The sequence below is a fragment of the Brachionichthys hirsutus genome, unplaced genomic scaffold, assembly GCF_040956055.1.
Source record: "Brachionichthys hirsutus isolate HB-005 unplaced genomic scaffold, CSIRO-AGI_Bhir_v1 contig_1466, whole genome shotgun sequence".
In the NCBI taxonomy this organism is placed as follows: Eukaryota; Metazoa; Chordata; class Actinopteri; order Lophiiformes; family Brachionichthyidae; genus Brachionichthys; species Brachionichthys hirsutus.
Genome location: NW_027180621.1, coordinates 1 through 14661, shown reverse-complemented (window position 1 = coordinate 14661; position 14661 = coordinate 1). Strand labels below are relative to the sequence as shown.

Here is a 14661-nt window from a genome sequence, read left to right as displayed (position 1 = left end):
TTTTTGCCATAGATGTTTAAGGCCGATATTATTTTAACCATTAATGCTGCAGACGGCTTTAAACCAAACTAAGGCATGCTTCAGATTTCGTAAAATCATCATATATATACGTATATCATTATATATTTAATCTGGCAGTCCCGTGAGAGCCTGAGTCATGACTGCCGAGGAGTTTTAAATGAAGATGGAGAATTTTCGAATGGCATCCTTCAGTTTATCACGAACATTCGTGTTTGGAGATGCTTGGATTTCACTGGATGGGACGGCCGGTGGAAAAATGATCAAATGCGCCCGACGATGCCAAGCTAGTCACAAACAAATCACATCACTTTGCTGCAGAAAGCGATGGGGACACGAGGTCGTTGGTAGCGGTGATGGGAAAGCGTGGCCGCCCCGTCCTGAAGCTATCTCCAACATCCCTAATTGGCTAACAGCACACTGCAGGGCTGGAACGGCCAAATTGGCGGGTGCATGTTATGTTTTGATAATTACAGGGTACCAAAGTAGTGGCTTTCAGAGGACTGGCTGTTGTTGCTGGGAATGAAAGGTCTTCAACTTTAGCTTAGTATTAATCATGGGTTGGGGAATCGTTTACAAAGCGGCGCCGTGGACCGGAGCGCCACATAAAACATTCTGTGGGCGGATTCGTATGACAGATGACTCCCAGTTCGGCCCTTCATCTCCTCATTACATCCTACATTTAACCGCTCCGCTTTACCACACCGTGATGAAGGATTTTTAAAATTTGCTCTGAACTCTATAATACTGCTAGAAATCAAAAACTACAAGTAAAATGCATATTAGACGCTCTGCTTTGAACATACCATGAAGTATCTACATTTAATAATAATAATAATTTAATAATCAACAACTCATGAGTGAAACGTTGACCAAAGACAAACGGCGTCTCTTTCATGCTGCAGTGAGGCAAACGAGAAGCTGCAATCTGCTTTTCATCAATAAGAGCAGACTCAATGATCATCCAATAAGCGACTGGGCCAAATCCAGAACACAGAGCCTTGAGGAGGAAGGGTGGGCCTTGATGGGTCAGCGTGCATTCTTCTCTTGGTTAGTAGACACTATCAAAGTAAATGATTTGGCTTAATTGCGGGAGAGTTTCACCGGCAACACATCTGGTATTCTGTGCTTTAAGGGCAGGGTTTGTATCAGGTGAATGATGATGTATTTAAACTAAAGGCAATGCAGTTCTCCCTTCGCCTAGTCTCTGATTTAAAAAAAAGATATTAAATCACGTTTCACGGAATAAAATATTCATTGGAGCATAATTTGAGAGAAAACCTCGGATTGGTTTGGCTCCAAAAGGATCGTTAAACAAATTGCATCACGATGAGCGCACATTCTCAATGTGCAGACAAATTAATGAAATTTGATCATCTCTGCGAGCTAATCAGAGAAATGTCAGCGTATAAAGTTGGACTTGTGATCGCAGGTGACGGATGATTGTGGAGACGTTAGTGAAGCACGCAGCCTCTATCTGACCACAGCCGGTAAAGGTCAAGTCAACTCAAGGGGTCTCTGGGTAATCGCTCACCTGGATCCCAGCACTGAGGCTGGCGGATTATCCGAGCAAACGTTTTGCAACTCCAGTTTTGAGGTGAGTGTGAATGGAAAGCCTTTATTGTCTTTGCATAGTGGATATACAAAGAGATTAGGAGCACTGCTCCGTCCGGTGCGTAGTACAACCTAATAATAATATAAGAACATGCAGGTAAATGTGACATAAGATTCAAGGCTGCGCCTGTTGAAGAGATGACTCATGCAGAGGAGGCAGAATTGCATCCGAGCCTTCGACCAGAGCCTTCGACCAGCCTGCACCTGCTCCAAGAGCATTACGAGATTTCACTTGGTGAGATTATGTGTTTTATTTGCAATTATGGTCTGTGCTCTTCAGCATCCGCTGGTTTGCATATGGTGAAATTTCTATTTGCACTTTTATTTGCTCAGCCGTGCTTTTTCTTTTTCTTTTTTTTTGCTTGGTTGGGCAAGAGGCTGAAATTCCTCGCAGACAAAATGAATTAAAATGTAGTTCCTCGCATTAAGTAGAGACACTTAAATGACACCATAATGCTGCGGTCTAGCCCCACTGAGGCTGCTTTGGTTTCGCAGAGAGGAAGCAACGAGCAGACGGGCTTGCAAGTCGACACTAGCTGCACACGCCCACACGCATGCACTCATGCATATACAAACACACTCAGCGGCCATGCTTTGTCATATCTTGTGCCAGTGAGGTTTCTCCTGCACCAGCTAAGTAAGGCAATCTGTTTAATATTATAAAAACCACACCGGGAGCCGGCGGTTTTACGCAGTAGCATCTGGCGTCCACACAAATGCCTACCAGGATGCGCTTTAAATCAGAATCTTTGGCCGGGACATCAGCGCGGGACGGACGGATGAGGACCTCCTCCTGTGAGACCTGATGGCCGAGCGTGGGAGTGAACACTGTCCACGGTCTCATAAGCAGCTTGTGGAGACAGAAACAAAATAGATAATAAAGGTTTAGTGGAGCTTCATATTTACTTTAAAAAAATAGCACTTTTATGTGACATTATTTTTCTTTTTTACTAAATCCCAAAATCCTAGATAGTTACTATATTTTATATATATTAGTTCGCTGCATTGATAGCCTGGCCCAGTTAAACCAGTGTAATGCATGTCAATTTAATTTCAGCTAATAGAACTGGAATTTGCCAGCTTTAGATAGAGCTAGCTGGATTCTGATAGATCAAGACCTCAATTGTGATCCAGTCCTCTCAAAGTTACTACAAAAAGGTGTTAACAGGACACTTTCCATCACTGCATACAGAACTCGGACCTGGCCATTGTTTAAAATCGGGAACTTGATGAATATTGAACTGAAGGAATGTCAGACCTGGTGATCCAAGATACATTTCTAACATCCAGAATCCAGGATCTCTCACCAAAATGTAACTATCTCAGACATGTATGCTATCTCCCTGTGAAATAAGCAAATATTTGTTTTGTACTAAATTGCCTTCTCTGAAGATTTCACTATTTCCAAGCACAATGCCTCCACTTAGAAATGGAAGAATTTATTTTTGATCTTCAGTACAATGAAATACGCAAACATTTTATTGCAAAAGTAGAGTTAAATAACTTTGGCATACAAAAACAAAAAAGAGAAATACATCCACGAGACAAATGCCGATGTAAAATGACTACCAATGAAGAGCGGTGGCTATTTCTACCGTTTTAGTGACGAACGTAGCACAAACGATATTTCAAACCTTGATTTCCCTTTCGTTAAACAAATAAATATTTAAGATGAGCAAAAGAAAGAATTGTGACACCTGGCATTTTACGGAGCGGGTCTGGGTCAAAGGATGAGCTGTAACAAACGACACCTGCTGATTCTACTCCGTGCAACTTTGATCTCATCTTTGGTAGAAAAGGCATGATGGTACAGAAAAGAAATGCAGATGACCTATTTACACATAATACCGTCCCGGCAGCCAGAGATCACAGATTAAATCTACGGTAAAGAAGACGGTAGGGAAGAGAACTGGTCACGAAGCCCCTTGCGCTCCTCGGTGGTATTAATAGAGGGGTAGGGGGGGGCAGTAAGGCAGCTGGAGCCAGCTCACTTCTGGACATAAAAAACAAAGTACTTCAACAAAGCATCTCCCATTTTACATTACAGCATCATCCCACGCTGGTTGAACTTTGTAAAAGCAGAGGAGGCGAAAATGCCTGTGAAGAGCAGAAGAATCTTCAAAGCAGATCTGCTCCAGTGTCTTTTTTTGTCCGTATCAAATGCACTCGGAGCACATTATTGCTATTCCACAGCAGGCAAATCCATTCGGGAGATTTATTCGATTCCAGTCTGTTCCCTCTAATCCAATTAGAGAAAGGACAGTGGGATAACGGGAGAATCCTGTTCGCTCCCGATGCAAGTGGATGAAATGTGGAACGTCGCAACGACAGAAGACATTGTGTCATTCGAGCGGCAGCTATTACACGTGCCGGAGGTCAGTCCCGGTCGTCTCTGCACACACAGGCACACTCCTCGTGATGATCCAACGCCACGTCAGTCATGGACTTTTGTAAGACTCTGCCGCCGCTTCGGTATTTCAACAGCAGAACCTATAAAAGAGGAGAATGCTTCAGTATTCTTACATTGAATCTAAAGCAAGGCTGTCAGGTTGATTACCGCCGCCAACGAGGTCAGGGTTTGTCTGTCTGTTAGCAGGATTACAACAAAACAATAATCAGAAGATGGGTCTTGGTCGAACTTAGATCCCACTAAATTTTCAGAGTGATCCGGATACGCGTCTGGATCCAAAAATAATAATACAAATCTGGATTTTCCCATTTACTTATAATAGAGGATTTAAAATACAATACATGTATTGTAAAATATGCATTCAATTCACTCATAAAGGGGTCCGATATGAACTATCATGAAAAAAATGTTTCTGGATCTGATCCAGAATGAGGTCAGGAAAAAAATATTTAATTTTTACATGAAAAGCAATTTATGGATTCAAAAACCAGTTAAAAATGCACAACTCTGATTCACGTTTACTTTTAAAGGTTGATGTATAAAGATACCAAGAACAATTTAGAACTGTTGGTGCTGATCCAGATCACCGTGTGGACGGTGCAAACCCAATTAGGAGGGGAATGAGCTGCTTGGCGGAGGTCTGCGCTCTGCGAGTTGTTTTCTACTTTTAAATGGGCCCAGTTTGGATACTCTGTTACTTGTTTGTGCGGCGACTGAGCGACGCATCATCAGCTTGATATGCACCTCGTGGTATTTCTTGGTGGTCCTGGCGGGAACACACTGGCAGTCGTAGCAGCGGTGAGAGCAGCAGGCGCAGTTTCCGCCGCAGCGCTTCACCAGCAGGCAGATCGGCCAGAAAATGACATCGGTCCTCTTCAGCTCTTCACGCACAGACACGGAGAAGTTGCGTGGAGTGCAACTGTACAGTCGAACGTCCTCCCTCAGCAGATTGAGATCAGCTCCTCCTCAAAGACACAGAAGACCAGATCAGGTTAATACACGGTCCGAACGAACGTCGCAACTGTAACACAGTGAATACAGCGATCTGATACCTCTGGCTTTTTTATTATGAATGAAGGATTTCCCCAGCACATGCCATGTGGGTTTGTACAACTCTTCCATATCCACTTGCCATCGCTCCGGCTCCAGGTACTTCATGACCTCCTCTACGGTGCTCAGGGCCGCCACAGCTTCTGACAGGTTCTCCATGCCTTGCTGGGACGGAGGGAGAACGGCAGGAGTTTCCGGCTCTGAGACTCGCTGTAGAAAAACCAGGAGGTGACCGAGCAGAAAATTAATCTAAGAAACAATAGATACAATTCTAGGTTTCTATTCTTCTGTTGGGCTTGTACTTTAGTTGTTTATTCCATTTTTTTCCAGGGAGAGCAAAATTACCCCGGAGTGTTTTAGTTTACAAACCCCTAACTCTCCCCACTGCGCCCCCCCGTTGCAACATCCTAACAGGCCGGCCAATTTCTGTGACATTTAAGAGCTCGTAAGCAGGATCCAGGTTCTAAACACTAAAACAGGAAGAACACTGACAAAAGGAGTTCCACTCTGTAATTTTGCACTTTGTGTCATGGGGGGGAAAAAATGGGCTTGAATTGGCTCCAAGCTCATTAAATGCTGCAGTTGACTTTATTTAATCAGAGACAATAGTCCCGGCCAGCTGGGTCCCGTTCACGCTCCTTTTGTTAGAAATGGCAATGCATGGAAAAGCTGACATTTTACACAATATTCCTCCATTGGCCAATTCACCGGATGAACACTACCTGATTCTGAGAACTAATGCAGAGTACAGTATTTATATGCAGCTGTATTCCCATGGCACGTGTAATCTCAATTTTTTCCCCCCCGATTTTCTTCCAATTGCCCTTCCTGGCATCCCGAGATATGCGTCAGTGTTTCCATTGAGAAGATTCATTCAATGATTGTTTTACTGTTATTCTTTTTTTTTTGATGATGCCGCTTTTCCCTACTTATTCCCTAGCAGTTGGAGAGCCTGATACCCGGAGTGTCGGTCTTCCCACGGGAGAAGAAGCTGTGAAACCTTTCAGTTTTGTGATGCTGCGTTTGTCCAACATGTCAGCCCGCTGTTACATGACTGATGGGTAGAAGGAAAAGTTATGGCACTTAAAAGAAAGAAGAATTGAATACAGCTTTTGATGCATTGAAAATATTAGCTCCTGTCAGCGTTTTGTTGTTGTTGTTGTTTTTTTCCCTTTGATGACTTGTAGGGCTGATTTAGAAAGGGATCTCCCGTATTGGAAGGTAAAGCATTTCCATTCACGACACTTGAATTGAGACATTGTGATTTGACTTATTTACTACTTGTGCAAATATATTAAAGCTAAAAAAAACAATATCTTCTTTGAAAATGTGTTTTTTTTCTCACAAAAGTACACACATCACAACTACAGCCAATAAAAATACAAAGTTAATGTAATTTCAAACACAAGGGACAGACAGGCCATTAATTATAAAGAACCTGATTGGACTCTTTACTTTGCATCTTAAAATCTGAGTCTCTTTCAGTGTTGACTTGAAAACGAGATGCCGGTGGTTTGATGGCGGTTTGACTTGGCTGCACCAAAGGCTACAAAAACACAGCTGAGGCACAACTGGGCTCATTTTTCAGATTTGACTCATTCTAATGAGGTCGCCTTCATGACCACGACATATATCTTTGGTTCATTTGGCATCCTGAGATAAACAGACACAAAAATCATCAGAGGTAAGACCGGCCTCGTAGATTCATGGAGGCATAACTAATATAAAATGGAGCCGTCCTCTCTCTGAGCTGCGTTCTCAGATTTACAAAGGACATATTCTTAGATTCTTCTCATCGTTCGAGCCTTTGCAGTGGCACACACAGGGGACTGGAAGCGCTGACAATGCAACACTTCCCCAATTAGTAGCGCTGTGCGAGCTCAGAATCAGACAGAGAACCCAAGAAATCCTTCAGAGAAACATCTCATCAGACGAACAAGCTACAAGCACGAGAGCCACTTCGATGAATGAACCTAATATAATTAGAACATATTGTTGAGCTATCCTATGCACAACAGGATCAAATCAATATCAATCAATCAATCAATATGTGATGCTAATTCATTAACATGTAGGAACATCTCTAATGTTCTCAAATTTAGACCCAAAGAATCTTAACATCTGCTGCAAATTTTATCTTCTCACTTGCCCCAATAAGAAAAAGTGCTTTATGTACATTCTTTAATGAACCAGAAAATATTCACTAATTTTGAAGCTTCATTGACTGCAATGCTACCAACATTTTCAAAGTGATCTAGAATCCAGGATCTCTTCTAAGATTGTCACCAAACTTTAATGATATGTTTCTGGTAACATTCCCAACATTTCCTGAAAATTTCATCCACATCCGTCCCGAGCGTTTTGAGTTATCTTGCTAACAGACGGACAGACAAACAGACAAACACCGGCGATTACTTTATCTCGGCGGCGGTAATAAACATAAAAAATACAGCTGAACAACTATCCCAAAGTAATAGTTATACACACACAGAACATATAGTGATTATGACTGTATTTATGAGCTGTAGTAAATATTCCTGTTAATTACACTTGCTTTGAGTGTGTTTCTATTCGTAAACAGTGAAAGCTGGAATCGTAGCTCTCATCGCCGCCGATCTCCCTTAACCCCCCCCCCCCCCGACCTTTCGTGAAATAACTCAATTCCAAAGCTGTGATTAGCTTATTTCCAGCTCCATTTGTTTTTACACAGGACGACCACATGACCTTATTTCTGTCACTAAAATGACCGGTTGTGCTGACTATGTTGACATGAAAACTCTGAAATAGCATATTTCGAGAACGCTGGAAAACAATACCCCCCCCCCCCCCCCTTACGTCGAGCTGGAAACCACTTCCTTGCTCAACAGAGCTTCGCCTAAGAAGGGAAGGATATTGTGGGTGAATAAAGCGCCTTTTTTTTTATTTCACGATACGCCACACACTGAAATTGAGGTTGGTGTAAAAACAGACCTCAATTTCATTCCATGATTTTACCATCTACTTTAACTCGGAATTTATTCCTTACTTTGCAGATTTCTGTCGACTCAGATCTGAACGTAAAAACTCTCTCCGGTCAATTAAGATAAATAAATCCAGTGAGGTTATCGCTATGGTAGCGACGGGGTTTAATTTTGGATTGGGACCTCACAGAGACAATGATGTATGTTTTGTTTGCTCCTATAACCCACCGCTCGCCACGCACCATTAAACAGACTCCTTCTCTTCTATGTTTTAACAACCTCTTGGCCTCGACGCTTTCGCTCTTCCTAAACTCTCTTCCTGTGAATTACAGACCGGGTCTTATTTTTTCCCCCCTCTTCCATGCCATGGAAGTTGCGGGGAGGAGTTATTGCCTGTTTAAATATAAACCCAAGCGCCGGCTCCTGCGTGCCACAAGGTTCCAGTAGCTGCTGGTAGACCACAAAGGAAACAGAGTGCCGCTGTTCCAGAGCGCTGCTCCCTCCCTCTGAGGAAAGTTCAAAAGGAAGCCTGAGTGAACATGCAGAGGGGTTTCCACCCCCCCCCCCTCCTGGTTTCCTCACCTTCCAGTCGGAATATGAAAGACAAGCACGAGCTCTTGTTCGGCTTTACAGATACTGAGACGTTTGAACATCACAGCAGTCACACTCGTTTTAATCTGATCTTATTTTGATTAAAAAAAAAAAAACATCAATAGAGATTTACAGACTTTTCATCCAACTGTAATTCGAATCTAAGCATGAATGTCAGCCGGGTTTCAGAATGCCAATGAGTGCTGTGTCAGTTATCGTGACTATCGTCAATATTATTTTGGATCTCAGAAGCAATGGATCAGTGTAAGGTGAACATGACGCACCGCCGGCGAACTCACTTACCCATTTGTGCTTGTCAGATTTCACGGTGCTGCAGGCCTTTAGGCATTAATGAGGAATAGAGCTGTTTACTCATAGCAGGCGAACAGGACTGAAACATGACAGTTTCAAACACGGCAGTCTCTTCAGTTTACGTCTGGGATTATGTCAATGATGAAAGGATTTTCTCTCTATCTTTCTGTCTCTCTTCTCTCCCTCTCTGAGCAAGTGAAAGAGAATTATGAACGAGAAGAGAGAGCAATCAGAATTGCTCAAATTTGCTCTTAAAAAAAAAAAACCCTAATCGCTCAATTTTCATTAACCAATTCGAGCTTTGCACGCAGGTTTTAAACCCATTTGATGTAGATGTAAAAATGAAAACACAACAACCACAAATAACACAACACGTACGAATGGGATTAACACGCCTGCACAAGCTTTGCAAAGCGGTTCGGGCAAATTAACTTTTTAAATGACATATTTCGAGCTTTTTTAGGCTGACTGCTTTTAAAAACATCCGTGTTGCTTTTGTGTCAACTAGAAATTACATCGTCAAGAGGCTTAATTCCCTCACAGTCTATTTGTTCAGGTGAGGGAGAATTTAGTAATCTATTTACCTCCCAAGAAGAAAATAAATCTCGAATTGGAGCGGTAGAGGTCATGACATTACAGTATGTTCTGACAAGCAGCGTGGCTTTTGACTCTACGCATTAATATTGCGCTAGCTCATGTCTTTTTGCGGCACGCGTGACCAAACATGATTCTGCACAATGGGATGAATGAGTTTAATACTTACGCTGGTTGCAAAACGTTTTTTTTTTTAATAAACTTCTGCTAAAAGTCTAAAAGGAAAATGGAAACAAAGATTCCTGATTATAGTCTGTGTTGCATGCAAAGACAAGGGACAGGGAGAAGTAACAGGAAATAGCAGAAACGGAATGGTTTCGCTTTGTGTCCGGAGAACAGTTCAGTGTGCAGTGCAGAGAAAAACAACACGGACCTATTTGTTAACAGACGTAAAAGCGGATATTACTTCTGAAATACTACATGTGATAAAAGCAGTGTGACAATTTTTCCACACATAAAGCACTTCTATCTCTTAAATTCTACTTTCATTTCAGGGGCTTGAATGGATGCCCCCCCCCCCCCCCCTCCTCCCAAGGGTCGGTGAACCTCTTTGTGAATGTGAAACCACTTATTTTCTTCATCTTATTCTCACCTCTGACCGGCTCTATAAGTATACAGCACAGGTTCAGAGCGTATACGCTTTCATAAAGGACAGTTCTATGGAAGACGACAGCTTGATGGTGTATTAATAGAAAAAGTAAAACAAGAGAATCGCAGAGTTTGAAGCCGCGTGAAGAGACTTTAAGAAACTGTTTTATTTACTTGTGTTTAAATCTCTGAGGTTGTGTTTATCCCGACAAGTAGAATAAATCACATGATGTGAGCCAGTGGCTAGATGTCATTTCTCCTCGTTAAAACCTCTGGCACACGCAAAATAAAAGACTGCAAATCAAGACGCCATGCTACGCAACAACCAAAAAATGATGCTAATTGCTGCTTGCACGGAGAGGCAGCGCTTCCTGCCGCGCGAACTACCCGTAGTAGGAGATGCACCTTTTCCAACGTCCTGCATGCCGATGGTACACCTACCGCAGGCAGAAGGGAGAAGCGGATGCAGAATCCCGGCTTCGAGGGCAAGTACTCATCGGATTTGAACCGGATCCGGATCTGACTGCCTTTGGAAGTGTGGCTAGCCGGTGGTGACTCTGACCCGCACCAGCGACCCAGGATGGTTTTCTCAGTCAGATCCTCTATCTCAACAAAGTCATACCTGTTGGATTGACGAAGAAAGAAAGAAGCAGTTAGTCGTTTCAGTCCATGAGACTCGCTGATTTTAATGTAACCGTGTTTGGCGCTCCAAGGATAACATTGAACAAAATCACTGCTTTAGACACTCAGGTCATGTGCATGTGTATCCAGTGGGTGCGATGCGTTCAATGCGCCCTTGTTTGACCGACTCCTCGCAATCTGGAAATAATCACTTTGCCATTTGCGTCAACGGGAACGCTAACCTCTCATTCAGTGCTGCTAAATCCGATATTTGGGTTTTCGGGAACATTGTTTACATTTTGCGCTGGCCCTGACAGATTCGGTCCAAGCTGGTTCCAATAAAACAACACCAAGAAAAATGTGTGCACGACTAAAAATGGAGTTTCTGTGATGTTGAATAAACTGAACCAGAGGCGCAGAGGTCGATAAGTTGACCGACTCTGCTGCTTTTGATATGGAAAATTACACAGGAAGTTCCACCAGATTGTGGAACGTTAATACTGGCAATGCGAATGTTAAATATGTCAGCTATACTCCATGAAAATAATTTGTAAAAGGTTTTATCAGCCCTCCTGATGGAAGTCAGCGAGAACTTCCATCTAAACTTCAGCATTCAGGTGACTCCTGAGCTTTGATAGATGGCTCATCAATAATGCAGGACACCTGATCATTAAACACCATCATTTGATCAGAATCACCGTGTCCAACAGCAGTTTCTCGCATTCACAAAGGTGCCACATGCAACATATATACAGTCAGAGAGTTAAACAAGACCACAACAACAAAGGGATGTTAAAAATCCTGCAACTGAAGTGGATGACTTTGGCGCACGTTGCAAATAAGCTGTTTAATATTCACAGAGCCTCCGAAATGCAGCCTTTTCACTTGTGCATTATTAATAGACACAACATTTACTGCTGTGATCGCTGGTTTCCAGTCGGCCTTTCTAACAACAGTTCTGCTTGCGAGCCGCCAAAGCACGACTCTGCTGCCATGCCAACCGGCAGTAAGACCAATCCCTCGTCAGTACGCCTCTCCTCCAGTGGATTTGGTAAGAAGGCTGTTCATCGTGCCACGGACAAACAGAATGGCATATGAGCATCTCGACAGCACAGGCGCCCCCTCTCATCCTATCGGAGGCTTCTCGCTCCAGGCTTGGCACCGGAGCCCGACGCATCTCCCGTTGCTGTTTGTTTTATCCCCTTCCATTGCTGTGAATCACTGGACAGGAGATTACATTCTTGTGTATTTGCATCACATTGTGCAGCATCGCGAGGGTTAGGGCGGCGCATCATTATCAGTGCAGAAGAAGGAGTCATTCTTTGCTGCAACGCCAGCGGTGCAAAGGTCTAAAGGCAGAATTTTACATTTCTTCACACACAAGCTTATGAATTTGAGTGTGTGCATGCATTCTTTGTTTGTGTGTGTGTGTGTGTGTGTGTGTTTGTGTGTGAGTGTGTGTGTGTGTGTGCAGCTAGACTGATGTGTCTGTTTCTGCTTCGGATTGCAAAAATGTGACAGCCAGAGCCGTAGACGTGGCGATGACTTGCGTGACCCTGGAAAAGGATGTTGTTATTGTTTCTCCGCCCCCCCGAGGATACCGACTCGTGCAGTCTTGTTACAACAGAAAAGCACAAAAGTCATCAATCTGCACCCTGCCCCACCGTGGAACTTTGCCTCATGGGATTTCAACACCAACGTTATACCTCGTCTGCATGCGAAGGGGAAACAAAATCCCGCCCTTAAAACCTCACTGATCAATAAAGGTGAATGCAGTGGAACAAAAACATACTGATCTCATCTCTACTTCCTCGTGTGCACTATTATTTCCTTTGGAGACATACAGGGATCTTGTGTTGCCATGCAGAACGTCTGAACTTAGAGAGCTGTCATTCACCCTGTCAGCCATTAGGGGGCTCTCCAGGAATGACTCTACCCATCTTCCCACTGAAGGGGTTCCTCCATGCTGAGCCAGTCCATTGTGGTAGATTGACGACACGGCACTGGGCATATTGCGCAGAGGGCGAATCGATCCTTCGGGGCTGAGGATTCATATTTGGATTGAGCGGCAGCGCAGATAACCGAGGCCGTGATTCTCAATGAATCAGAGAATGTAGCGTCCACACGCACACGTGCGTGTGTGCTCGTGTTTCTGCGTGTCTTTGGAACCGGCACACGAGACGCTAAGCGTTATCGGCCTTCATCAAATGAAGTGTTGCATCATCATGAGTTCCCGGATCAATCAAATCACTACATGTTCAATATGCACGAGCTGCCAGAGCAGACCAAAAGGCAATTTCTCAAATGGCCACTCAGAAAACCATGCTATTGTTAGCTGCTGAAGGAGGAATCCCCCCCAGGGTAATGGGCTTTAATTCAGGTGTGTTTGGTGCACCTAGCTAACAAGCAAGTCTGCTTATGGGGAGGAAAGGAACAGAAGGTGGGAATATCTCACAAATTGATGAGGAACATTCTAAAAATAATAATAATAAAGAATACAAATCTTTAATACAAACATAAAATGGACAGCTACAAGTGTTCTTACTTGCATATGTCATCTTCAGGGTCCTCCAGACCAAACTTCTCATCAAAGGTGAGCTGGATTCTCATGTTATTGGTCGCCACTAGTCTCCAGACTAACATGGTATTCCTGGGATAAGTGTACGGGAAGTTTGGACTCTGGACCATTCCCTCTCCAGACACTGTTATGATCTTCTCCTGATGGGAATCTTGCACTCCTAAAAAAGGAAACAGAGCGTGATGTATTTTGTGCTGGGCAGGTTTATGAAATCTGAGTATGTCTAACACCTTGGAAAGATGCGTGACGTTTTGTGAAACAGACAGTCGGACAAACAAAAAATCAATTCATTTGAACGGCATGAATTCACTAAAAGAATCAGGCAGCGTGGGAAACACGAAGATGAAAAATTGTCTTCCAGAAGAAACGGAAGTCGAACTGAACCGGGGTCACATTCATAAGCTTGCTTACAAATCTACAGGTCTTGTGTTTTAACTGTGTGCTGTCATCATAAGGCCTCCGGAGGCCGCGGGCTTTAATCACAGCGCTAAACCCCGTCATAAAGTCGCCCCGGGTGGGGAGAAGGCTTTAAGCTCAGTTACCTCCAGGAGAAAACTTTGGCAGATGAGTGCAACCTGAGCTGCACGGCGACTGCAATGGCAACCCTCTGGAGCCTCGCTGATTATAGGACTGCGTTCAAAAATGATGAATTACGTTTATTTTACAGTGAAAGTCAAAACAGAATTCCATCAAGTGATTAGAATGGTTAGCATCAACATCTGGAACAATTCCTATCTCTATCGCTAACATCGCTGCAGCACAGCCTTGAATTCGGCATGAGAATATAATGCAACATACTCATTGTGACATTGCAGTGGTTCTAACTAGATAGGCGCTCGGGCCTAATAAGTGCAAAGCAGGAAGTGATGCAACATCGGGGGATGGGGGATGGATGGATAGACCACAAGTCAAGAATAATTTATGATTTTAAATGTTAGGATATATTAGTGAGGCCTAACCCTAAAGAAGCTGTGACTCTTTGTGGTTAGCATGTCCAGCTATTTTAGCTACAATAGCCCAGGTGTGGCTACACCCATCGCCGTTGCTCTGCAGCAGGAGTCATTGGAAAGCTACCCATTTAGCGGTTTGGGTATGAGGAGGTGTTTAAGTACCAGCTGGGATTTGTCCAAAGTGGTGGAAATATTTTAAAGCAAAGAAATCATCAGTTCCTGCAGGACTTCTCCTTTCTGTGGGGCAATAAATTCTTTCAGTACGTATGCAAACTTTGGATTTAAATCCAAAAACAAAGTCTTGTAATTTATATTCTATGTCGAAAATGCACTCTCGAGTGTTTAAAAGAGCTTTTAGTGATGCTTGGCTTGCTG

General features: G+C 43.4%; 1 protein-coding gene across 1 annotated transcript; it reads right to left on the bottom strand.

Moving 5' to 3' along the window:
- Positions 1 to 4008: 4008 nt before the first annotated feature.
- Positions 4009 to 13496, bottom strand: pdgfc (platelet derived growth factor c; the record flags this gene model as incomplete). Its single annotated transcript, XM_068759280.1, has 5 exons — positions 4009 to 4122; positions 4787 to 5007; positions 5095 to 5302; positions 10579 to 10759; positions 13304 to 13496. Coding segments are annotated over 5 exons (917 nt in total), but the record flags the coding sequence as incomplete, so codon positions are not given.
- Positions 13497 to 14661: the final 1165 nt, after the last annotated feature.